The 26,663-nt window shown below is 35.2% G+C and overlaps 1 protein-coding gene across 2 annotated transcripts; it reads left to right on the top strand.

Annotated features, from left to right (window-relative positions):
* The first annotated feature begins 112 nt into the window (after window positions 1-112).
* Window positions 113-26,663, top strand: ITGB1BP1 (integrin subunit beta 1 binding protein 1). Of its 2 annotated transcripts, XM_074209631.1 has the most exons (8): window positions 113-227; window positions 7,407-7,541; window positions 10,242-10,343; window positions 14,618-14,696; window positions 20,491-20,627; window positions 24,287-24,379; window positions 25,806-25,955; window positions 26,235-26,663. In XM_074209631.1, the coding sequence occupies exons 3-8, from the start codon at window positions 10,272-10,274 to the stop codon at window positions 26,304-26,306; spliced, it is 603 nt and encodes a 200-aa protein (XP_074065732.1). In that variant the 5' UTR covers window positions 113-227; window positions 7,407-7,541; window positions 10,242-10,271; the 3' UTR covers window positions 26,307-26,663. The 2 variants fall into 2 exon arrangements, with proteins under 2 accessions (XP_074065732.1, XP_074065733.1); XM_074209632.1 differs by lacking the exon at window positions 10,242-10,343.

Genomic DNA, 26,663 nt, shown 5'->3' with positions numbered 1-26,663 from the left:
CGCCGTCGGCGGGCACGGCGCCGAGGCGCTCCCGACTTGACTTCCGGCGGGGCTCGGGCGCACGAGGTTCCGCGGCTTCCGGTGGCGCGGAGGGGCGGGGCTGGGAGGGACGTTCCGCGTCTGCGCAGTGGGAATGGTGACGGCCTCGGGCGGAGAGAGCAAGGAAGGGGAAGGGAAGAAAAGAAAGCAGAGTGGGAGTGGCTGCCCCGGCCCCCGGAGGCCGCCAGGTGAGGACCCTCGCCCCATTCCGTTCCTCCGTTGCAGCTCCCCGCCAGCCTCCGTGTGCCCGCCGCGGTCGGCTTGGAGTCCGGGCAGGGCTGGGGGAGGGGAGGGAGGCCTCCGAGGGCACAGGTGGGAGCTGGATGGGTGAAGACCCCGAGGGCGAATGAGGAGAGTGGGCGCCGCCCCCCCCCCAGGAGAAGCAGAAATAATTAAAAATTGAGAACAATCTTGGGGGGACATTAGGAAAAACCTTATTTCCTGAATATTGGTCTGGCATGGTTGAAGGCAGATTCCTTCACATCAAGGATGAGAGGGACCGGAACTCATGCCAGAGAATGGAATCCCTGGTTTTGGTTCCAGGGCACAAGGGTGAGTTGAAGCTTGCAGTCCTTGATGGAACTGCAGGGAGTAAGGGTGTTGGGGTGCTAGGCTGGCCGGGGGTTCTCATCCTGATTCAAGGACTGAGACCTCCAGATAGAACTCTGAAAACGACAGCTTGGACATCACAAACAAAAAATAAACCACTTTTTAAAAAAAATTAGTAAGCAAAAGAGGAACTTAACCATAGAAAGCTACTAAGGTGAAAAGGAATATCTGAATTCAAACTCAGAAGTTAATGAAGTTGAAACACCTACTTATTCTTCAAAGAAAAATGTAAAATGATCACATACCCAAATTTTTTGGAAGAGGTTAAGAGGACTTTAAAAATCAAATAATAGAGGTTGAGGAATAATTACGGGGGAAAGTAAGTAATGCAAGAAAATAATGTAAAGAAAAAAAGATCCAAAAACTTAAGAAATTGGGCAAGAGGAAACTAATGAGTTTATAAGATGCCAAGAAATAAAAATCAAAAGAATGAAAAAGGTAGAAAGGTCATATTAGAAAATGTGATCTAGCTCAGATTGAGAGACAATATAAGAATTATTGGATTACCTGAAAATTATGGTAAAAAGTTTAGACATTATACTGCAAGAAATTATAAAGAAAATTTCCCCAAAATTTTAGAACTAAAGGATAGAATAGAAATGGAAAGAAATCTACCTATCATCACTTGAAAAAGTCTAAGATGAAAACTCAGAGGACCAGTAAGGTTAAGTTTCAAAGCTCCCAAATCAAGGAGAAAAAACTACAAGCAACTAGAAAACTACGGTCAGGATAACACAAGATTTGGCAGCTTTTATATTAAAAGGCAAAGGGAACATATTTTACAAAATGCATATTTCAAAGAGCAAAGGAGCTGAGCTTGCATCCAAGAATTACTCATCATCCATGGGGGCTGGAGGGAGGAGGAAAGATATTTAATGAATTAAGCAACTTTCATATATTTGTGAGGAAAAGACCAAAATTGAATGGAAAATTTCACCTACAAGAATCAGGTGAAATATAAAAAAGGTAAATATTAAAAATATAAGGAATTTAATAAGTTCAAACTGTTTACTTCTTATAAGAGAAATTATCTATAACTCTTAAGAATGCTATTAATTGGGTAGTTTGAAAAGCTAAAGGTTGGGTTGAATATAATAGGATGATCCTTAAAAATAAAACTGGGTAGGGAGAGGTAAACTGGAGTAATTATCTCATACTCCTGGAATGCTGGGTAGATTAAGGATTAAGGTTAAAGGAGGAAATCTTAGTAGGGGTTCAGAGTAAGAAGGCAGTGTTTAGATGTAAATGAGACTAGGGAAAGATAGAATTAAAAAGAGGGAGATAAAGTGAAGAAAAATAGGATGGAGAGAAATGCACAGCTCATAACTTTGACTGTGAATGGGAAATACATATAAAATGGAAGTAGAATGGATTAAAAACCGGAATCTGGAAATGTATTCCTTATAAGAAATATATTTGAAAATGAAAGACAGGGGCAGCTAGGTGGCACAGTGGATAGAGCACCAGCCTTGGACTCAGGAGTACCAGAGCTCTAGTCCGACTTCAGACACTTAATTGCCTAGCTTTGTGACCTTGGGCAAGCACTTAATCCTATTGACTTAAATAAAATTAAAAAGAAAAAGAAAAAGATGCAGAAAGTAAAAGTAAAATGTGTCATCTGATAGAAAAAAATTCAGGAGTGCCCTGATCTCAGACAAGGGTAAACACAAAATAGATTACATTAAAAGAAGTAAACAGGAAACTGATAAGTACTATAGCATATTCAGTAATATCAATATTAAATCTATATACAGGGGCGGCTAAGTGGCCCAGTGGATAAAGCACCGGCCTTGGAGTCAGGAGTACCTGGGTTCAAATCCGGTCTGACACTTAATGACCTAGCTGTGTGGCCTTGGGCAAGCCACTTAACCCCATTTGCCTTGCAAAAAAAGCCTAAAAAAAAAATAAATCTATATACACCAAATGATATAGCATCCAATTTTTTGAAGAAAAACTAAAATTATAAATGGAAATAGCAAAAATTTAATATTGGGGGACTTCAATCTTTCCTTCTCAGAACTAGATAAATCTAAGCAAAAAATAAGAAGGCAAGGAGATTAGAATTTCATAGATAAGCTAGATCTGATAGATATCTGGAAAGAACTGAATGGGAATAGAAAGGAATATACCTTATTCTCATCCTTATATGATACTTTCACAAAAACTGACCATATATCTAGCCATTGAAACTTGTAAGGTTAAATGCAGAAAAATAAATATTAAAATCCAATTTTTTAAGCTCATAATTTGATTTTGTTGTAGCAAGTAGGTTCTATTCTCTCAGAACCAAGTGGCTATAACTGTCTCAGGGTGCTAGGTGTTCCCCAAGGGTTTAGGGGTATTTTTTTTTGGACAAAGCAGTGGGGGTTAAGTGACTTGCCCAAGGTCACACGGCTTGGTACTTTTTAAGTGTCTGAATCCAGATTGGAACTCAGGTCCTCCTAACTTAAGGACTGGTGCTCTATCCACTGCACCACCTAGCTACCTCCATTTTTCAGATCATAATAAAAATCGTATTTGATAAGGGAGCTTGGAAACAGATTAAAAATTACTTATTAAATAGCCAAATTCTAGAGAATGAGTGGTTAAAAACCATGTCACAGAATCTCGAGATAATTTCATTACACAATGAAATGTGACTGCCTACCAAAACTTATAGAATATAGCAAAAGTAGTAAACAGAGGAAATTCTTAATCTTTAAGTGCTTATATCAGTAAAATAGAGGAAACAACAGGCAAACGAATTAAATATGCAATTTAAAAAATTACCTTAAACAGCAAATTGGAAATCCTAAAAAATTAAAGGTGAGGTTATTCAAATTGAGTGTAAGAAGTTCATGGCATAAGTAAATAAAACTAGGATTTTTTTTTTTAAGGCCAATAGGGGCGGCTAGGTGGCGCAGTGGATAAAGTACCGGCCCTACAGTCAGGAGTACCTGGGTTCAAATCCAGTCTCAAGACACTTAATAATTACCTAGCTGTGTGGCCTTGGTCATGCCACTTAACCCCATTGCCTTGCAAAAAAAAAAACCAAAAAAAGTCCAATAAAACTGACAAATAATTATTTAACAACAAAAAAGAAAAAAATGAAATCACTAGTATCAAAATTGGAAAGGGTTATTATATCTCTAATGAAACAAATCAAAGCAATATGTAGATATTTTGCTCAATCATACATCAATAAATATATCAATTTAAGTGAAGTGTAAGAATATTTACAAAAAATATAAACTATAGATTGACAGAAGAGGAAATGGAATATCTAAATAGACTTATTTTAGAAAAAGAAATTGAACAGACTATAAATGAACTTTAAGAATAAAGCAACACAACCAGATAGATTCACAAGTGAACTCTACCAAACATTAACTAATTGCATTATTAAGTTATTTGGAATAATAGCCAAAGAAGGAATCCTAGCAAACTCTTATGAAACAAATATATTTTATCTAAACAAGGAACAACAAAAATAGAAAATTCTGTATTGATTTCCTAAATGAATATGTAAGCAGAAATTTTAAATAAAGTATTAGCCAGTGGACTACAACAACATATCACGAAGATCATACATAGATAGTAACCAGATGGAATTTATACCAGGCATGCAGGGGTGGTTTAACATAAGGAAAAGTATTAATATAAATAATAAAGGATATAATTATATTATTTCAGAAAAAACTTGAGAAAATACAACATTCGTAGCTATTACAAGCACTTGAAAGCATAGTTAAATGATTTTTTTTTCTAAAAATGATAAGAAGCATCTTCCCAAAAGTATTAATAGCATTATTTGTAAGGAGGATAAGCTAGAAATCTTCCCAGTGAGCTCAGGAGTGAAACAAAGATGCCCATTATTACTAGTATTATTCAGTAATGTAATAAGAGAAAAAGTTGAAGGAATTAGAATGGGCACTGATATAATAAAACTCTCTTTTAGCTGATATGATGATATACTTGGAAAATTGTAGAGATTCAACTAAAAAGTTCGTTGAAACAGTTATTGATTTTAGCAGAATAGCAGTATATAACATAAGCCCCTATAAATTATCAAACCTTCTATATGTCACTAACAAAATCTGGAAGAAGAGATAGCCCACTTAAAATAGTTGTAACGTGACCTGGATATATACCTGCCATGACAAACTCAGAAGCTACATCATAAGTATAATACAGTTTTTAATACAAATAAAGTCAGATTTAAATAATTAGAAGAATAAATAATTAGAAATATTCATTGCTCATAGGTGAACAGAGCCAGTGTCAGGAAAATGACAATTCTGCCTAAACTAATCTATTTAATACAATCTCAAATTACCAAAAACTATTTTATTGAACTATAAAAAAGTTATAACAGTTCATTTGGAAGAACAAAAAAAAACAGGATTAATGAAAGAAAAATATACAGGAAAAAGGTTTAGCATACCAGATCTTAAACTATATAATAAATCTAATTACGAAAACTGCCTGGTACTGGCTAAGAAATAGAAAGGTGGGTGAGTGGTATTAGTAAGTTATGACAGTAACCTTGTGTTTGACAAATAAAAAGATTTTAACTTTTGTAATAACATTTTACTATTTGTTAAAAAATTGTTGGGGAAACCAGAAAGCAGACTTTGTCAATAATTGGGCAAAGACCAATATTTAAAACATTTACCAAGATGTAGATGAAATGGATTTATGACCTAGATAGAATAGGAGATAAAAGAAAATTAGAATACTACCTAACAGACTTAAGGAAAGAAGAATTTATGAATGAACAAGAGATAGAGAACATTTTGAGATGTAAATTGTATAATTTTGATTATAATAAATTTAAAAGGTTTTGTACGAATGAAACCAAGATTAGAAGGAAAATGTAAAATTGGGTGAATTTTATTGACCATCTCTCAGATAAAGATCTCATCTCAGAGAACTTAATCAAACTTATAAGACTGAGTCATTCTTTAATTGATAATGGTCAAAAGATAGAAACAGGCAGTTTTTTTGATGAGGAAATCAAAACTATTATGTAGTCATGTGAAAAAATGTCCTAAATCATTTTTGACTAGAGAAATGCAAATTAAAACCATTTCAAAATATTTCAACACCAATCAGAGTGACTAAAATAGTAGAAGGTGAAAATTAGAAATGTTGGAGGGTTGTGGATGAACAGGGGAAAATCCTTTTTTATCTATTCCTATTTTTTGCGATCTTGGAACCATTCTTCATAGCCAGTCAATTACCAAATCCTTACAAAGGGCTTACAAAGTGCTTTGCCTTTTGTAAGTCCTAGGATATAAGGACAAGTAGCCTACAGACAACTACATATAAACAAGATAAATTGGGGAGCAAAGGAAAGACATTAAGATTAAAGAGAACTAGGAAATTTTTCTTGCAAAAGATGCAACTTGTAGCTGAGACTGGAAATAAATCACAAAAGCATCCATGGACAGAGGAGGAAAATGTTTGATGAATGGAGGGAAAAAAATGGAGGAAAGCCATTCTGCTAATTGATCCCTGCCTCAAGTCTCTTCCTCATTCTTGAACTGAACTAATTAGCAAAGTGATATTCCTGAAGATTATTATGTCATTCTACTTAAAAAACTCCTGTGACTTGCAGTTACTTTCTAGGATAAAAAACAAACTACTTTGGCATTTAAAACTATCCACAATCTCCCTTTAACCTACATCCAAATTATACTCTTGTAGTGCCTGATATATAGATATTCAAGTACTATGGCATTACTTAAATTTTACAGGCCCCTTCACTTTAACACCTGCAAATATTTAAATTGCCCTCTTATATGAAAGTGCTATTCTAAGTAGAGGAGATATTTATGTTAAATTAGAAGCAGTTTCTTCAGTCAAGGACCTTGTAGTCTACAAGGGTAGTAGAATACACAAAAATGATCATAGAATTATAGCTATTTAACACAAGCTTAAAGCACTTAAAGACAGTTTTGATCCAGTGTGATCACTCATATCTGTTAATGAATATTTGGTTCTGTTATAATCAACTTTGTCAATTGACCTTTCATTCCATAGGAATGAATCTTTTTACAAACATGTTCTTTTTTATATGCTGCATTACCTCTCTCCCCCACCCCATGCTGGGTTTTATTTTTTAAAATTTTTTTTTTTTTTTTAGGTTTTTTGCAAGGCAAACAGGGTTAAGTGGCTTGCCCAAGGCCACACAGCTAGGTAATTATTACGTGTCTGAGACTGATTTGAACCCAGGTACTCCTGACTCCAAGACCAGTGCTCTATCCACTATGCCACCTAGCCGCCCCTATTTTTATTTTTTGCAAGGCAGTGGGGTTAAATGGCTTGCCCAAGGCCACACAGCTAGGTAATTATTAAGTGTCTGAAGCCAGATTTGAACTCAGGTACTCCTGACTCCAGGGCCGGTGCTCTATCCACTGTGCCACCTAGCTGCCCTGAGTTTTGTTTTTAAAATTTCTTTTTAAATAAAGTAGTTTTTCAACTTTAAAGACTCAGAAACCTAGTTGGAATAAACAATCATAATATACTCTAAAACAGTAACATTGCTTTTGGACTATTTGGAATAAGAATTGCTAATATTTCAGGGTCAGCTAGGTGGCACAGTGGATAGAGCACCGGCCCTGGAGTCAGGAGAACCTGGGTTCAAATCTGGCTTCAGACATTTAATTGCCTAGCTGTGTGACCTTGGGCAAGTCACTTAACTCCACTACCTTAAATAAAATTTTTTAAAAGGAAGATTTGCTAATATTTTAATTAAAAATTTTATTTTTGTACAGTTTCAGCCACAGTGAGTGTAAGATTCTGAATTTATCCTGACTAGTAAGAGCTTCATGGAATGAAATCTGCTTTATCTACATGATATATGTCTCAAGTCCTATTTTCTCATGAGGAAAAACATTTCTCTTTTACAGGTAAGTAGTTAAAATGTTTACACAGGTAATTTTCATTTTGATTATTATTAAGGGTATATGGGTGGGTCTTGAAGAATATATTATTGTGTGCTCTGTTCCATTTTTATAAGGAGATCACAGATATTTCATAAATATAATTTCTTTCATCCTGGTGTCATTTTGCTGAGGTAAAAGGAGAGACTAGTCACCGTCAGTTTCTATTTTTATGCCTGGAGAAACCTAAAGACAAAATAGCTTGTGAAAAACTATATTGTGTAAAATAAATAGTATCTTAAAGTTACTGAGGCTCTTTCAGGGAGATAATGAAACATTTAAGGGAAAACAACTGTTAGAATTTGTTTCTAAAACTAATTTCATGATTAGATTTTACCCTTCAGCTGAATGTTAATAGAATATTTTTTCTTTGAGAGAAACTCTTCTGCATCTCTCTCTGGGATCCCTGAAGAACTTTGTGATTTTTTTTTTCCAGTGAATGGAAACACAGAACACAGACCCCTTTGAGACCTCTTAGGAAAAAGATTTTTTTGTTGTCTTAATTGAATGGATAGGAAGCACTGGGAATCTTTTATCTACTTCCACCCCTACAAAGACAATTTTTTTCAATGTTCTAAACCACACTTATATAAAGCCTGAAACTCAATTTTTGCAGCTCTGTAAAATTTCTTTTGTTTACTAATCTCTCAGATTGTGTTTTTAGATTTTCCCTAAATAGCCACCTCAGTCCTACCTGACTCTGCTCTGGAAACATTTATAGTGTTGTCTTCATTATTTTTATTCATCCCAGTCAGTTCAATGGCCACTTTCTTGAATTACAAAAGAGGACAAGACCTCTTTGGATGGTGTCACCAAAGAAGTAGCAACAAGAAGGCAGTTTTCAGACCCCAAAACTTACTTGAAGGTAAAAACTAGGCAAGCATTAGGTACTGTAAGAAAATTCAGGAAACTTGATGTTTTGTGGCTTCAAAAAATCCTCACATTTGAAAAGATTAGAGTGAATGGGGTCCACATATGTAATGTGACATGACCATATAAACGTGACTGTCCCCTATTAAAGTAGGAGATGAAAAGCTGAAAATGCAGAACTCCTCAATAATGCCCACATTTTTATGCATGAAGTTGGAACTCATTTCTTGAACTGGAGCCATCAGGCTTTTTTTCCCCTTTTAAGTGCCAAAATGATGAAGGTTGGACATCTCCCATGTCAGGGTTTTTATCTGAACTGATGCTAATGTTAATTGTCCATCATTAACTTTACAAATCTGCTCTTCCTGTCATTTATTGAAAATTATAGTGCCATGAGGCAACTAGGACACAGTGGATAGAGCACCAGCCCTGTAGTCAGGAGTTCAAATCAGGACTCAGAAATTGAATAATTGCCTAGCTGTATGACCTTGGGCAAGTCACTTAACCCCATTGGCTTGCAAAAAAAAACTAGTGCCCTCTTTTCCCAAACTGATATAAAATTATAAGCTTCCTTAAGCAACCTGGTCTAGGACCTGTTTCTTCACCACCATGGAAAGTTTAATCACTGTTTCAAAGATATGTTCTCACAGTAAAATTATCACCTTTCTCTTGGTTGGCTTCTGGTGACATATGAATGACATAGTTCATTGCTCAGATTGCTGGTGAAAGTCCTTTTAATACTTCATATTCTGTCCTCTGCTTAATTTTAGCAAGTTCAAACCTTTAAGTTCTGTTTGGGTAAAGATTTGTTGCTACTTTCAGTCTTTGAATCCATTCCTGTCATATTTCACCATTAGTGAGCCATACTAGATGTTTTCACTGTCATTTGCTGCAGGGCTTTGGGATTAAAATCAACCTCATCTATCTAACTGAGCAAAGCACTGTCTTAAATCTTCTGGGTAGCCAACCCTGTTCCCTCAGAAGAGATTGCTTGTAACCACCTTTTCCTGCATCTGAGCTTTCCCCTGGGCTGTCACCTCCCAATATTGCTGCACCAGTTTCCTCATGTAGATTTTCTTCAGCATTCCAGCAGTTGGTTGGAAGCAAAACCATTGCCCCCATTCAGAGACAGTGACGAATTCTTTCTTCTTCTCATACTTTTTGAGGTAGCAGTTAAGGTCTCCTTAATACCATACTAGAAGTGAGTTTAGGGTAACATTGTCCTAATGATTTTAAGAGATTTTTAGCTGGAGTAAAGTTTCCTATTGACCCTACCCTTTTTCCTTTATCAAAAGACTTGTTTCTTTAAAATAACTGGTTACTTGCTCAGGCAACAAAACAGCCCTCCCTGCAAAAGCAAAGGAAATTTAGAGGTGTGTCAAATTGTATTTCCATCCAGATTGACATGCCCCCCTTTTTTATGAATTCAAATGTAAATTTAGCTTAATAAGTATCATGAGCTCCTATAGAGTAGAAGAAGTAATATTCTACAGACTTAGAGTGAATTTCTTTTGGAAAAATATGTCTACTTTATTAAGAGGATCAAGTCAAGCTATGATGCATTGTTAGGTTTTCTTAGAAAAAACAGATTAGTTTACAAGTTATGTGGTAAAGGGTAAGGTCTTTGAATTCCAAGTGAAAAGAATTAGAACTACAGATGCCAAAAAAGATTTTTATTTTCTTTCCCATACGTACACTTATGTTTGATTTATGTTCATGAATAAACATATTTGGAAAAGTGGTTTAAATAAGCCACTTTTTCATAGATTTGGTTGTAACCCATTTTTGTTCTTTCAGGGGAGGTTATGGATCCAACTATGGTGAAAAATGTTTCGAAAAGGCAAAAAGCGACACAGTAGTAGCAGTTCCCAAAGTAGTGAAATCAGTACTAAGAGCAAGGTAAGGGGGGGTGGAGTTTAGAACTGAGTTACCAGGCAGCCAGCTAATTTCTTCGCATTTATAACAAGTAATCCACATAGAATTTATCATAGGTTATTGCATGATATTCTTTAAGATATGTGAACATATAATTTTACAATTTTAAGTATTGGATCTAATTCCATTTTATATGATGTTCTATTTTAAATTTTCTCAATTCAATGAAGCCATGGAAGTAAGTCAGGTAGAGTATTCAAGTAGGTCCTTTGCAGTGAGAACTAAAACTTCAGATTCTTCTGTTTGGGGTCACTTTACTTCTCAGGGCCTCTGGCAGCTTTCTCAGATGCTAAGTTGTAGAAGACTTGTCATTCTACATCTGTGATGAATTTCCAAATACCCCCCCTACAACAATGGGAACTCCCCTTCATGGTAAACTTAGAGATTTGAATGCTCCCCCAACCCCCCTGCTTAGGGAAGTTTTACAGAGTTTTCTAGGAGCAGGGACTCTAGAGTTTTAGAGTGGGAGATTAACAGTCCAGCTTGTATGGTATAGGATCATAGATTTAGAGCTAAAAAGCACATTAGAAAGCATCTAGTTTAGCCCCTTCATTTTACAGATGAGGAAACTGAATCCTGGCAAGGGTTAGGTAGTTGCCTAAGGTCATAGAGGTGACAGAGGTAGATATTTGTCAGTATGTAGGTAAAGTTCAAGTGTATGGATAATTAACTTTCACATTCAAAGATGACATAGGAAGGAAAATGAATAACTGATAGACAAGAGTAGTGATGTGGAGGAAGGATTGCTGGATTTGGAGCCAGAGGACCTGGGTTCAAGTTCTGACTTTGCCACTTGCTACAAAGTGTGACTTTGGGCAAGCCCTTTCACTTCTCTGGGCCCCATATTTCTTCACAAGCAAATGAAGTTCCTGGATTAGGTGACCCCTGTCCCCCTTTCCAAGTTTAGACCTATTATCCTATGATTTTTGTCTTAAAAAATCGAATTGATGCAACCAAGAACATCTAGCCCTGAACAAACCACGATTTCATTTCTCTATTCATAGTTTATGAAAATTGATTTAACAAATCAGCCCTGAATTGATCAGATACATAAAGATGAACAAGATATAAACCATGTTCTCATGAACCCTACAATTTAAGTAGGAGGATAAAACCTATCAGTCTTTCTGATTGGTAGGTTTTCAAAGAAAAATAATGAGGAAAATTATTCTCATGGGAATTCTTAGTTTCAGGAAGACATTCAGTGGTAGAGGAGCTTCCATAGTTTTTGTCTACTGATGTTACCTGTCCTTTAAAGCTCAACTCAAATTCTACTTCCTACATGAAACATTTCTTGATGCCCTCTCCTACTCTGTCCCCCTCCTGTCCTTCTAGCTAGAATTATTTGGCCTTCTGTATTCTAACATACAAATCCTGTTTATGAAAGCACAGAAAAGACTGGAGTAGAATATCCCCTATGTTCTAGTCAGTGTATTACAAGGATAGTTGAAATCAACAGTTTGGCCACCTATTAAATACTCTTCACTATATTGAATGCTTTAGAGAATGTAGAACTCAATGCCATTGGTGGTTTTAAACAAGTAAAGAACAATACAGAAAATGTACAGATGAAACATACTGATTCCTCATCACAAAGCGGCCAAAGGCCAGAATGTTGCATACAGTGTCAGATGTAATCACTCTATTTGGTGACTTGTTTTGCTTTTTAAATGGCATCAGTGACATCAGTGTTTTTAAATTCATGATTTGTGCCAAATTTATGGTGATTCTTAAAAATTCTATGGAACCTTCAAAAGGGAAAGAGTTAAGAAAAGTACTAGTCAGAAATTTTATAAGACAGGTGTGAGAATAGTAGGGCTGTTGTGAATATTTATAAAAAGATGTAGCTCTAGTTATACAGTAAAATATATAGATTTGGAGATTCTAAGTCCTCAGGGACTTGCTGTTGCCACTGCCTGCCCTCTTCTTTTCCCTGCTAGAACTTGGGACCTAAATACTGTCTGGCATTTATATATTTGTTAAACTTCCAGTGAGCACCAGGATTTCTTTAGAATATTAGCTCACGGAGAACAGGGATTGTCTCATTTTAAAGTTTGTATTCCTAGCACTTAACACTGTGCTTGATGTACACCATTAATACATTGCTATTCCAACAAAGGAATGGGGCTTGTTGGGCTTTGAAGAATTTGTAGGATTTATGTAGATTAAGGAGATAAGGGGTGGGTGGTTACAGGTCTAGTTTTCACCCATGAACCAATTGATCATTGGGCATCTATTAAGTGTTTCCTATGTCCCAGGCATTGTGTTAACATTCAAGAATGATATTTTGGGAAAGCAATAAGAGGACCAATCTAACGAGAACCAAAGAATTGTTCAATGTTCATGCTGACAGCAACCTCAGAGGTCATCCTATTTTTCCCCCCTTTTCTAAAGTAGAAAACAAAAAATCAGGGAGAGGAAATAAGGAAGTGATATGAAAATAACTCTGAATATGGAAGCTAAGGACAAGAGAACTCGGCTCATCTTAGCTCATGGTTCTTCCACTGAACACTTTTATGACCTTGAGCAAAATCATGTTGCTTATATTTCCACCTCTGTAAAATGAGAGGAATGGACTAATGTGACCTCTAAGATCTACAATCTACAATTCTTTTATTCTAATCAGATGGTCTCATTTTCTCACATTAAGTATTTTTATAACTTGTAAATAGAGTGATTTTATAACTCATTTAATAGAATTTTCTGCTGTTATTGATAACTTTCACTTCATTTTCATTTAAAATTTAGTATTAAATCAGAAAAATGAAGTTTTAAGTACTTTGTGTGTGTGATGGCTAGCATTTCCTTTAGTGTCTTGTACATAGTAATTTTACATAGCAAGAGAATACTGTCCTGTATTGTCTACCTCTCTCACTTGGGTATAAATTAGTTTGATCAGGAAGTTATTTGGTATAGACAATAGCTTTCAAATTTTAGAATGGTTAGTTTCCAAGTTTTCAAGACTTCAGGACAATTCAACAGCTTTTTAATAAGCATCTCTCAAGTAGAAAATCCTGTGCCAGAGTTGTGTTGGCGTTGTCCAGCCTTGAGAAAAAAATCATATGATTCAGGATAGAAAAGAGGAGGGTAGTTAGGACTCCAGATTACAGCCTCAGCTTCTCTGCTCTGCCCTCATTCAAGGCTTCCTTCTCAGCTGCCAAAATTAGTTTCAAGAGCACCAACTTTTCCTTCACTACTGAAAATTGAATGTTGTACTGTCTTTGCTTCTCCTTATCAATTATCCGAGAATAATAAAAAAAGAAAAAAGCCCTGCAGGCCTACAGGACATCATGTCAGTGTTTTTTCCTAAGCAAAAGAGGAGAAGGTTTCCTTTCTCTAGTTCTCTTTATGAAGATAGAACTAAGGCTATTTTCTCCTTGGAAATTGGAATTGAAAGAAGAAAAACACAAATGGGAATCCCACTCTGTTGAAAGGAATTGAATTCACCCCAGAAGGCAGTTTGACATTTATAGTAGCCAACTGTGAACCCTGAAGGATAGACTGAGAATTCAGGATCTACAGTGTTGGAGTATGCCCAAAAGAAATAGCTGCCCAAGCACACACTGAAAGTTATATTCCTCAAAAGAGATGGAATTTTAAAATGCAGTATTATCCCTGTTAAATATTTTCACATAATTTTATATTGATAGTCATATCAAATTCATATATATGATATTTTACCAACACCAAAAGTTTCTATTTTGATAGGGTGGGTATTATTGATAATTAATTTATTTTGAAATATTTAGGGGGGGGGGGCAGCAAGGTAGCACAGTGAATAGAGTACCAGCCCTGGAGTCAAAAGGACCTGACTCCAGGAGTTCAAATCCAGTTTCAGACACTTAATAATAATTGCCTAGCTGTGTGACCCTGGGCAGGTCACTTAACCCCATTACCTTAAATTAAAAAAAAAAATATTTGAGTGAATGGAAGATTGTAATTGGTACAAGAGACAAATACTTCTCTTTAACTGTTAATAGACTTCCTAAGTAAGCAGATAGATCTTCATTTGGTAAGCATTTACATTCTTTTGGATATTTTGAATTTTGTTACAAAGTTCATCTTAGTTGACCAGATCTTTAAAAAAAATGTTACCTGGAACCAGTGAAAAAAATATTTTGAATGTATTTAGTTGTAATAATATAAAAAAATGTTTATTGTTATATTTAACTAGTTTTTGTTTGTTTTCTTTTCCCTAACTATTCCCACCTCTCCCCAAATCTCTTCTTTTTTCCCAGTCTGTTGACTCTAGCCTTGGTGGACTTTCAAGGTCAAGTACAGTAGCCAGTCTAGATACAGACTCCACCAAAAGCTCAGGTATGTAAACAGTGTACATTCCTTTTCTGTTCTTGTTTTAATTTTTCATTGGCTAAAATGAGGGTCGGAAGGAGGTTTGACTCCATGACTTATGAAATCTTTTCCTTTCTAGAGGGGTCATCCTGTTCAGTCTTTTTTATTTCATTATTAAAAATTTTAACAGTAAATTCCAGTAGAGTTTTTTGTTTCATTGTGGTAAATTCTGGATTTTCTTTTTTGTGTTTGCCCTTGTTTTGATAGAGATGAGAGTGAAGAAGGGTGAAGAGAAAGGGCATTTCAAGTATGTTGTATGGCTGCTCCTAATTTTATGTTTCCTTATACTTTACGCCCTCCTGCCTCCACCCCAGATTGCAGTCCATTTTCTGACATTGGCCTACTCACTGTTCCTTGAACATATGTTCATCATCCTGCTACTCCATCTTTCAACTCCATTCATTTTCTTTGGCTGTCCCCTGTTCTTGGAATTCTCTCCAATCCCATCTTTGTTTCTTGTTCTTTCTGACTTGCTGAAAAGCCATCAAAAATCCCACCTTATATTGAAAACTTTTCCTGAACCATTTTGACTCTAGTGCCTTCCCCCGTTGATTATTTCTTATGATCCTATATCGAGCTTCTTTTTACATTGTTTGATGTTTCCCCATTAGATTGTGAGCTCCTTCAAGGGTAGGGCCTCTCTTCTATCTTTGTCCCCACCCCCAGGGATTAGCACAGTTTCTGACACATAATAGGGGCTTAATGAGTGTTGTTGATTGACAGAGGCAAAGACTTGAGAGAAGAGCTGAGGCATTATGTATGGTGAATTGAAAAGGCTAGTATGATGAGATTCCAGAGTGTAGGATGGTAAAAAGTGTTTCATGAGGCTGGGAAGTCATGATGTTGGACAGGGCTGTCCAACCTTACTTTTTGAAGTTTTTATTGAAATAATAAATAATACATTTTGATTTGCCCTTTTTGTGAACCCACAGGGGGGCCATATAAAATTGCATTGGGGAGTTGCATGTGGCCTGCCACAGTTTGGATAGTGCTGATGTAGGTCTTTAAAAACCAAACAGAGAAGTGTATCCTAAAGACAATAGGAAGCCCCTAGAATTGATTTGAGTTGTAGATCCTTGTCACATTTGAGTTTAAGTATAGTTGAAGGATGGTGAGAGACTTTGGCAGAGTAACAACAGAGGGACTAGGGATGATGGGACCTGTACTTATGTGGTGATTGTGAGCTTGAGAGAAGGGGCCAGGTGAGAGAGTTATATTGTAAAGGTAGAACTTAGAAGATTGAGAAACTTATAATGGGTGGTATGAAGAAGAGGGAGGAGTTCAAGATAATGCTGAGTGTTATGAACTTCCCAGATAGAAATAAGGAAGTCTGGAAAAAGGGAAGATTAGGGAAAGATAATGGTCTCAAGTTTGGACATGCTGAATTTAAGCTATCTTTAGGATATCTGATTTGAAAGTCCAATAGGCAATTGGTGATACACGACTGAAGTAAGAAAAGAAATGGAATGCTGTAAAGATTTTTGAGTCATCCCTATAGAGGTGATAGATAAGCCCGAAGAAGTGAATGAAGTTACAAAGAGAAAAGAGAAGAGGGCCCAGGATAAAACCTTATAGAGTACCCACAGTTTTAGGACCTGATAAAAATGATAACCCATTAAAGGAGACTGAGGAAAGTCAAATACTTTTCCTCAGAATTAGGAGAGAATTATCACAAATCTAAAGAAAAGAGAGTAGGCAGGAGGAAAAGATGGTCAGGAGTATCAAGTACAACCTAGATTGAGAAGGGTTAGGACTGGATAAAGAGCATTAGGTTTGGCCATTTAGAAATCATTGGTTAACTTTAGAGAGAACAGTTTCAACTGAGTGATGAGGTTAGAGCAGATTATAAGGGGAATGGGAGAGGAAGTGGAGCTTTGAATGTAGGCAGTTTTTTCAAGGAGTTTTGTTTAGAAAGGGTGGTTAACATATAGTGTACTAGGCATTGTACTTATTGTGAAGGATACAAAGAAAGGCCAAAGACAACTTGGAAACAGTTCTGTATAAACAAGGCATATATAGGATAAAGAGAGAATACCAACAGAGGGAAGGCACTAGGGTTGAGAGACCAGAGAAGGTACCTCAGAGAATATGGAAATACAGTGGGACTTGAAGAAGTCAGGAAGGGCAGGAGGATCTGAAGAGGAAGAGCTTTCCAATCCTGAGGGAATCCAAGAATCAAGAGATGGACTATCTTGATTAGGAAAGAGAGAAAGCCAGTGTCAGGTGATTCTTAAGGTAGAAGAAGACTAGCAAAGTAGGGCTTCTGGCAGGTTAGGAAGGGCTTTGAAAGCCCTTCAGGAGTATTCAAGAGTGGATTTTATATTTGATTCTGAAGGTGATAGATGACCACTGGAGTCAGTTGAGTTGGGATGGGGGGTGTATATAATATGGATAGACCTGTGTGTGGGAAGATCTCTTGGATGGCCAAATGGAGGATGAACTTGCAGACCACCATCAGGCTGCACTAGTGTAAGCATGAATCAATAAACTAGGAAACATTAACTCCTACTGTGTGCCAGACATAGGTCAGACCCAATATTATTTTTGGATTTGGACAGGGGCATACTGATTATAGTATTCCTACTCTCCAAAGTGGCTAGTCAGAGAAGTGGGAATAGGGAGTACTGGTTCCAGACAGAGCCTGCTTTTTTTTTTAATATATTTTTTATTTGTCTAAGGCTATGGGGTTAAGTGATTTGCTGAAGGTCACACAGCTAGGCAATTATTAAGTGTCTGAGGCCAGATCTGAACTCAGGTCCTCCTGACTCCAGGGCCGGTGCTCTATCCACTATACCACCTAGCTACCCCATTTTTTTTATTTTCTTGTGTGAAAATGCCAAGTAGTCTTCATTTTTCTCCAGTCTTTCACAAAAATTATTCGTATCATAGATCAGAGATAGTAATTAATTACTAAAGCCTCTTGGCATCTATGGCAAGTTTGACCAAAAGGTTGATCTTTTTGAATTTAGTTTTTTTATTACATTTTAAGTTCCAGGTTTCCTTCCCTTTCTTCCCTTCCAATGTAGAGCGACCACCATCTGATGCAGATATATCTACATTCATATACATATTTGGAAACCATACTATACATACTTCTGTTTATTAGTTCTTTCTGTGGAGGTGGGTAGTAACCTTAGAGTTGATTTGAATATAATACTCAAAACAGCTTAGTCACTCATGGTTATTCTTCAGACAGTATTGCTATTTGTAAAAAAAAAAAAAAATTTAAGACAGTGGGGTTAAGTGACTTGCTCAAGGTCACACAGCTAGCCAATTATTAAATGTCTGAGGCCAGATTGGAACTCAGGTCCTCCTGACTCCAGGGCTGGTGCTCTATCCACTGCACCACCTAGCTGCCCTGACAGTATTGCTATTAATGTGTCCAACATTGCTCATTTCATTCTGAATAATTTCATAGAAGTCTTTCCATGTTTTTCTAAAATCTACCTGCTCATTATGTTCAGTTGTGTTCCATCACTGTCATATGCCAGAATTTATTTAGCCATTCCCCAATTGATGGGCATCCCTTGAATTGCCAGTTATTTGCTCCATCACAAAGAGAGCTGTTGTGAATATTTTAGAACTTTATTAAATATTTTAGAACTTACAAAGTTCTTTTACTCTAATCACCTTGTGAAAGAAGACCTAATTGATATTGCTTGATCATAGGATATAAACAATTTTATAACTCTTTGGTCTTAATTCCAGATTATCTTCCAAAATAATTGAATCAGTTCATAAGTTCTACTAACAGTGTCTTAGTGTTGCACATCCCACATCCCCTCCAACATTTGTCATTTTTTTCCTTAAATTATTTTAGCCAATATCATAGCTCATAGTTACTTTATTTGCTGTATTTCTCTAATCAATAATGATTAGAGCATTTTTTCATGTGAATATATATGGTTTTGACTTTGTCATCGAAAAACTGCTTGTTCATATCTTTTAGCTATTTATTAATTGGAGTATGAGGTTGATCAGAAGGTTAATTTTCCTCTTTCTTTTTCACCTACCTACAGTCTCTTAAATAATCCCAAGTTAGTGCTTGAGAAAAAGTCTCTCCAAAGCATGCATGTGTGTGTGTGTGTGTGTGTGTGTGTGTGTGTGTGTGTGTATGTGTATATATATATAAATACATAGATAGATAGATAGATATAGATACAGATATAGATATATGTATCTTCTAGAGCTAAAGCCTTCCTTCTAACCATCAGGATTGTTGACTGGAATCTAGGAATCTACCTCCAGCTCCCAGAGGAAAAAACGATTTGATACTGTTCAGCTTAAGTTCCATTCAGTTTCCCTAGTTGTCTTTAAAATGTTTTTACAAATCATGTAACTTTTCTATGTAAGTACAAAAGTATTAGATTTTAGTGTTTGCACAGTGAAGCAATATGGATATCAAATAGACATTTAATGGAAACTAGCTTTTTATCTGTGTGTATAGCACTATTGTAGATTTAGATCTGGAAGGCCATCTAATTCAGCTTTCCTTTTACATAGAAGGAAACTGAGGCCCAAATAGATTTGGCTGAAGTTAATGTAGCAAAGTAAGTTTGGGAGCAATATTTCAGTTTGGTACTATTTTGAAAGTTCATTAGTTTTTCCTTTCTCTATTCAGTGTCCTGTTTGATTTACTTCCTAGAGATTTTTATTTAAAATTACACAAGCTTCACTAAAAAAAAAAAAAAGATTGGTTCAATCTACCCCTATTGTATTTAAAGAAACTTGGTTATGATAACAAATTGGTTTTTGTTCTGGAAGGGAGGAGTGAAACAAAGTTGAGAATTCCCATTTCTGTTCAGTAAACATTTATGAAGTGCCTACTAAGTGAGATGCTGAATGAATTCATTCATTCAACAGATAGTTATTAAAGGCCTATGAAGCTCAGGGTGCTCTGTGATAGGAGCTGCTGATGGAGCAACAGAGTCAAATCAGTCCCTGTCCTTAAGGAGTTTATGTACTTTTGGGTAGGATTGGGGGTGTTAATGTAAATGTATTATAAATGTAATGTAAATGTAAATAGATCAACAGATACAACATAATTTTAGGAAAGGAAAGATCATTAGCAGATGGCATCTGGACTGAGGTTAGGATGCAGACAGACTGAGTAGTGGTGCCTTAAGAGGGCTTATATCAGATCATTTGTTCTCTAAACAAGTGAAGACTTAGAGACCAGTCATTTGGTTTAGCTGTAATATAATGTGCATTAAAATAAGTAATACAGAATGGGTCTAAAAAAAAAGAAGTTGAAGCTCAGCTAAAGATGATTTGAAATATCAGGGAGAAGAGTAGGAACTACTGAAGATTTCTGAGCAGCTGAGTAACATAGTTAAAGCCTGTAATTGTTTTCCTCAGCTTTGTGAAAGATGAATTGGAGAAACCTAAATAGAAAAGATACTGTATTAGTAATAGTGCTGGTAAGAGGTGATGAGTATCATGTGAATAGTTAGGATAGAAAAAGGGATTTGAAAAGGATATCCTGCAGGCAGAACTGACAAGATTCACTAAATGAATTGAGATAGAAGGAGAGAGAATGATTATTAGTAATTAGAAAGGATATTAGAAATGAAAACAGTGAAGTTTGAGATAATGATTTCTATTTTGGACATATTGAATTTGAAATGATTACAAGATAATGGAGTGGAAATAGCTAGCAAGCAGTTTAGTGAAATTAAGGAAAATTTAGCATCCTTGCTTAAATCTTATTGTTAATATGCATTTTAATAACTAACTGTACGTTATTATTTTCAATCAATAGGGCAAAGCAACAGTAATTCTGATACCTATGCTGAATTTCGAATAAAGTATGTTGGTGCCATTGAGAAACTGAAACTCAGTGATGGGAAAAGTCTTGAAGGGCCACTGGATCTAATAAATTACATAGATGTGGCACAGGTAAAAAAAAATTCATGTAAGACAATGTGGTCTTGACATCTCAGCTCCTTACTAATCTAAGATAATGAATTCTTAACTGTGGGAAGTGTACTCTTGAGAAAGCAGTAACAGCTCAGTCATCAAAATGGCACTGTTTCTATGTGTTAATTCTTGGAACTGTGGTTCTAGCAGATTTTAAAAATATTAGTAATTGATATTTATTGAGCATGGCATACTTTGGCAGTTTAAAACATGTTTGGGTCTAAAGATTATATATATCTAAAAGATATAGGAAAAATATTTTGTGCTAGACCTCATATCTAGTTATTTCATTTTTTTCTTCAGTCTCCTGAAGAACTATTAGAATAATTCTGGTGACCTGATTTTTTTTTTTTCAGTAAAATTAGCAATCTTGATGGAATTGATTTGAGAATTTTTTGTTTTGATTATGCATATTTGTTTTTTCTTTTCTATTTTTCATTTGGGTAGGAAGCAGGAGGGAGGAAGAGAAAAAAACTACATGTTAATTTAAAACCATAATTAAAAATAAAATTTCTCTATCTTGATAATTCATCACAATTTCCATTTCTTGAACAGTTAGCCATAATGCTAATGCCATATTGCCACTTGGTGAAAGTGAGTGGGAAAGAACAGAAATTAATTTGTCTAACTCACCAAGTATAAATGTATTTTTTTTAATTCTTTTTTGGGGGGTGAGGCAAGGGTTAACGTTAAGTGCCTTGCCTAAGGTCATACTGCTAGGTAATTATTAAGTGTCTGAGGTCAAATTTGAACTCAGGTCCTCCTGACTCCAGGGCCGGTGCTCTATCCATTGCACCACCTAGCTGCCCAATAAATGTAATTTTTATTAATCTGTGAAATTCAATTGATTTGTTATTTTAATCGGAAGTTATTCCTGATAATGATTTCTTCAACTGTTTATTTCCATATTAACCTATTTACATAACATAGATTCTCCAATCATTTTAATTATGAGTAATAGGCTTATGTTTTGTATATTAATATTTTTCTATTTTAAATTATATGGTGATGCAGTGGATAGAGCACCGGCCCTGGAGTCAGGAGGACCTGAGTTCAAATCCAGCCTCAGACACTTAATTACTTAGCTGGGTGACCTTGGGCAAGCCACTTAACCCCATTTGCTTTGCAAAAACCTAAAATATATAAATAAATAATATGGTTAATATTTTCCATTTTTATAAAATTATTAGTATTAAGTTATGGTGATAGAATTAATTCTGTGACATTAAAATTAGTTCAATATTATATGGTAGTAGAAGTACAATTTAATCAGATCTAAAATAATCTTTCTTCCAAAGCTAAGTTTAAAACAATAATACTGTTATAGTAATCTCTGTAGGAAATTGTTCATGTTTGAATAATAGCATTTTCTAAAGCAGAATAATTAAGGCTCTTCCTTGAGAGTATTGTCTATACAATATAAAAGAATTTTTCATTATTGTAAAAAGTAAAGCACATATTCTATTTTTAACTTTAATAATATTTTATATTTTCCCAATTACAAGAAAATTATTTTTAACATTCATTTTAAAAAATTTTGAGTTCAAATATTCTTCCGCTTTTGCAAGCAGTCTGACACGAAAGAAGTCAAATAAGCACAAAACTATAAATTGATGAAAAACATAAAATGAAAAATAGTCATCTTGGATCTACATTCAGAATCCATTAGTTCTTTCTCATTTTTTATTATAAGACTTTTGCAGTTGTCTTCTATCACAGTACTACTAAGATTAGCTAAGTCATTTGTAATTGATCATCATACAATATTGCTGTTATTGAGTACAATGTTCTCCTGGTTCTCTTCAGTTTTTGTAAATCTTCATGAAATCATCCTACTCATTGTATCTTACATACAATATTATTCCATTAAATCCTGTAACACAACTTTTTTCATCCATTCTCCAATTGATAGACATCCCCTTCCCAGTTTTTTGCCAGCACAAAGAGCTGCTATAAATATTTTTGTAAAATAGGTCTCTCCCCTTCCCCTTGTTTTTTTTTTTTTAAATCTCCTTAGAATAAAGCTGTAGTAATAGTATTGCTGGATCAAAGGGTATGAACAGTTTGATGCTCTTTGAGCACAGTTCCAGATTGTTCTCCAGAGTGCATGGGTCTGTTTATCTACCAACAGGGCATTGGTGTCCCAGTTGTCCCACCACCCTTTCAACATTTATCAATTTTCCTTTTCTGTCATATTAGCCAATTGGATGAGGTGAAGTGCTACCTCAAAATTGTTTTAATTTGCATTCCTTTCGTGATTTGAGAATTGAGACTTTTATCAGAGAGACTTGTTGTAAAAAAGCATTTTCTCCAACTTGCTGTAAAGCAAACATACTAAATTGCTTATTGTCGGTGTGAATTTTTCTCCTAGCCTACCTTTCCAATTCCTGTAGTGCAGGATTGACCAACCTTGGATTTTAAAAGTTTTTATTGAAACAATAGACAATATATTTTGATTTGCCATTTTAGTGACAGCCTTGAAGTAGCTCGGCTTCATTTACTAAAGTATTTAGTAAATTCACTGGGAGCTGCATAAAATTGCACTGCAGGCTGCATTTTGGACAGCCCTGCTATAGTGTATTGTACAAATATCATTAATAATAGAACTTTAAAAAAGATATTTTTAGTTTCTTTTTAAAAAGTTGCTTCATTCTGTAAAAGCATGAAAGAATTTAAGTGACTAAGAAATCAAACATCTACAATCAAATTTACTTTTGTGGTAAAACTTGGCAACTTTTTTCATTGAAAAACTAGTTTTTGTGAAACTTTGAAACCAAGAAGTGATGTCTGTTTGTGATTTAGCCAATTTTTCTCCTAACATTGGTTGCCAAGCAGCTCAGTCCTGATTTATGATGGAAATGATTTTTTTAACACATATCTGAATACCATCAATTATTATAGAAATTGCCTCAGAGAATTATGTTACATTATTATAGAAACAACAATTAAACGTTACCCCAGTTTAACAGATGTCTGAGGAAAAGATCGATCTAAAATAAAAAATTTACAATCTTTATTTTTGATAAATTAAAACAAAGAATTGGTGAATATTTATTTAAAAGAGTAAATTAAAAATTACTTTAAGTGAACAGTTTGCCAATTTATCTGAAGAGCTGATGTATATATCTGATTTGCAGTATGTAATTAAAGAAATTTATATAACTTCACTGTGAAAATGAGAAAAGTTTGACCATATTTCCTTCTTATTTCATATGATAATTTTAGGCTTTAAGCATTCTTTTTAGGAAGGCATTCTTATCTACTAGATCAAAAAATTAATTTAACCATAAAGTTCAACAAGCTCCATGAAGATCAAGCCCTATTTTAATTAAAAAGATAAAGGCAAAAATGGTAGATACAACCACATGGAAAGTACATGGGAATATGAGCTTTTTTCACACATCTCTGAATAATACTATAACAAAATAACAAAAATAGTGATTGTGAAAAAAATAAGATTTTTGTTTTACAGGAAACTCTCCTAAGGCCACTATACATCCTGCATTCTGTGGGATTTGGATGTTCAACATTTTGTGAGCACTGAATGGGGGTGTGAAGCTTAGAGGCTCTGAATGGGCTTTTCATTAGAATTTTGGTGGTGACCATTTTTCTTTTTTTTTTTCCTTTGGACTTCAAAGCAAGATGGAAAGTTACCATTTGTTCCTCTGGAGGAGGAGTTCGTTATGGGAGTTTCTAAATATGGCATTAAAGTTTCAACATCCGATCAATATGTAAGTTTATCATGTCTAAATCTTATTTGAAAGGAAAAAAGATTTTTCGTGAGTTAATGTTGTCAAATTACCAGAGACCTGTTGTGTTTAGATGCTCCATTATCTATTTAATGAAGACTTCTTAAAAATCTACACTGTCTAGTACTCTGTCTGATGGTAGGAAGATAGTTCTCTGGATCTGTGCACCCCAGTCTCTGTGTTATATACCTCTTTAAGGGTTATGGAGTCATTACAAGGGATCTCCATGTCCACATGCAAATAAACCATCTGATCTAACTCCTCAGTACATATTTTCTCATGCTGTTTTATCAAACACAGTTACATGTTTCTATATAGTATTACAATGCTTTTTAACATGTTATTATCATCAAATAAAATTTAATACACTAAAATTTCATGGTAGGTTTTTGTCAGGTTTTGAATTGCTGGAGTCTAACAATTAGCACAATTATAAAGGCATTAAGGATCATGAAATTTGTTTTTAGTTAAAAGAATGCTTTTAAAATAGTAACTTCTGGGCCTTGACCATATAAGGCCTGTTAAATCATTGGATTTAACTCTGCCACAACACCAGCAGGCAAGACTTGAAGCTTAATAAATCTAGGAGCTTTTTAATAAATCTAGAACTTTTTATTGACCAAATACAACAGGCTAAATTTTAAGTTGATAACTTTGTATGGCCCTCAAATTATGTTCTAAATATCAAAATGGCCCTTGGTGTCCTTTTGGAACACACAAGTCTAGCCAGAGGGATAAAACATACAAATATCACATTGCTGGGAGTTAGAAGTGCAAATGAAAGTGCTCTGGGAGATGTAAGGGAAGATGATACTTGTTCAAATTTGTTCAAGCAAGAACATCAGGGAAAGCTTTTATTCTCTCCTCTGAGGAGAGACTAGTTCATATCAGCAACTGCAGTTTTGCAAGTTTTACCAAGAAAAGAGATAAGGCTGCCCCTTTCATGGTGGTGGTGGGGGGACTTTTTGGGATGATACGTTATCATTGTTATTATTATCAATATATAGTGAGAAGTCAAACTTTCACAGAGCTCATATTAGGGATGTGATCTAGTAAAAGTTCTCTTTAAAATGAACAGCAGAGGACACTAAAGCTTTTCTTTTTTAATTTAATTTAATTTTAAGGGAGTGGGGTTAAGAGCAACTTGCCCAAGGTCATATAGCTAGGCAATTAAGTGTCTGAGGCCAAATTTGAACTCAGGTCCTCCTGCCTCCAGGCCAGTGCTCTATCTACTGTGCCACCCAGCTGCTCCCACACTAAGGCTTTACATAACCAAAGCATTACATGACCACCTTTGGCCAAACTGGTATATTCAATGAGAGATTTTTATGAGAAACTTAGTTGTACCATTGTATATGTATCCTCAGAATAAACATGCTCATTCTGGATTTCCCCCTCATTTCTCTAGGATGTTTTACACAGACATGCTCTGTATTTAATCATTCGGATGGTGTGTTATGACGATGGCTTAGGAGCAGGAAAAAGTTTACTGGCACTGAAGACCACAGATGCAAGCTATGAAGAATGTAGTCTGTGGGTGTATCAGTGTAACAGTCTGGTAAGTTCTGGCTTATTTCATCTGTCCCCTATTCCCCTGCCCCTGCCCCCAGTGTTTTACTAGCTAACCCAAAACAAGAAACAAAAACTAAGAAACTTTTTGCTTAGTTTTTCAAGGCCTGGGATAATAGCAAAATTCTGGAAGTTGGGTTGGCTACCTATGTCTGAGACCCTTTGGGAAAATTATTGTATTAGGTCATAATCCTTAAAATTTTTAAAAGCGATGAATGCTGCTTTTAATAATGCTAGTTTTCTCCTTTTACTGTTTTTCATAATACAGGAACAAGCACAAGCTATTTGCAAAGTTTTAGCCACAGCTTTTGATTCTGTATTAACATCTGAGAAATCATGAGTTCCTGCTAAAGCAGAAGATAAATAACTTCGAGAGAATCCAGTATTCAGAATGAAACAGGAGGTGAACTTTTAGCTCCACTAAAGAATAAAGAACCCTCATTCTAGTTTCATAAAGAAGAAAATGCATTTTTAAAATATTGATCATTTCAACCCTACAAATTTCAAATTTTCTAAGCTCTCCAAAGCATTTCTAAAATCCAGTTGAGTGTTGACTGTCAGTGAACCTGAACTTTCTACTTGGATTATAAAAAGAAACTTTGCATGCCAAATTTTCACCCCTCGTAGTTTACCCAGCTTAGCACCAGAAAATATTTTTTGTAAAAACATTTTAATGAATAATAAACATTGCAAACTA

The sequence above is a fragment of the Macrotis lagotis genome, chromosome 1 (genome assembly GCF_037893015.1).
Source record: "Macrotis lagotis isolate mMagLag1 chromosome 1, bilby.v1.9.chrom.fasta, whole genome shotgun sequence".
Taxonomy (NCBI): Eukaryota; Metazoa; Chordata; class Mammalia; order Peramelemorphia; family Peramelidae; genus Macrotis; species Macrotis lagotis.
The sequence above is the reverse complement of the archived record's forward strand: the minus strand, read 5'-3'. Positions and strand labels throughout refer to the sequence as shown.

Coding starts and splice junctions, on each gene's coding strand:
- ITGB1BP1 (XM_074209631.1), top strand. CDS start 10,272: ATGTTTCGAAAAGGCAAAAAGCGACACAGTAGTAGCAGTTCCCAAAGT. Junction 10,344..14,617: donor AAATCAGTACTAAGAGCAAG/GTAAGGGGGGGT, acceptor CTTTTTTCCCAG/TCTGTTGACTCTAGCCTTGG. Junction 14,697..20,490: donor AGACTCCACCAAAAGCTCAG/GTATGTAAACAG, acceptor TTCAATCAATAG/GGCAAAGCAACAGTAATTCT.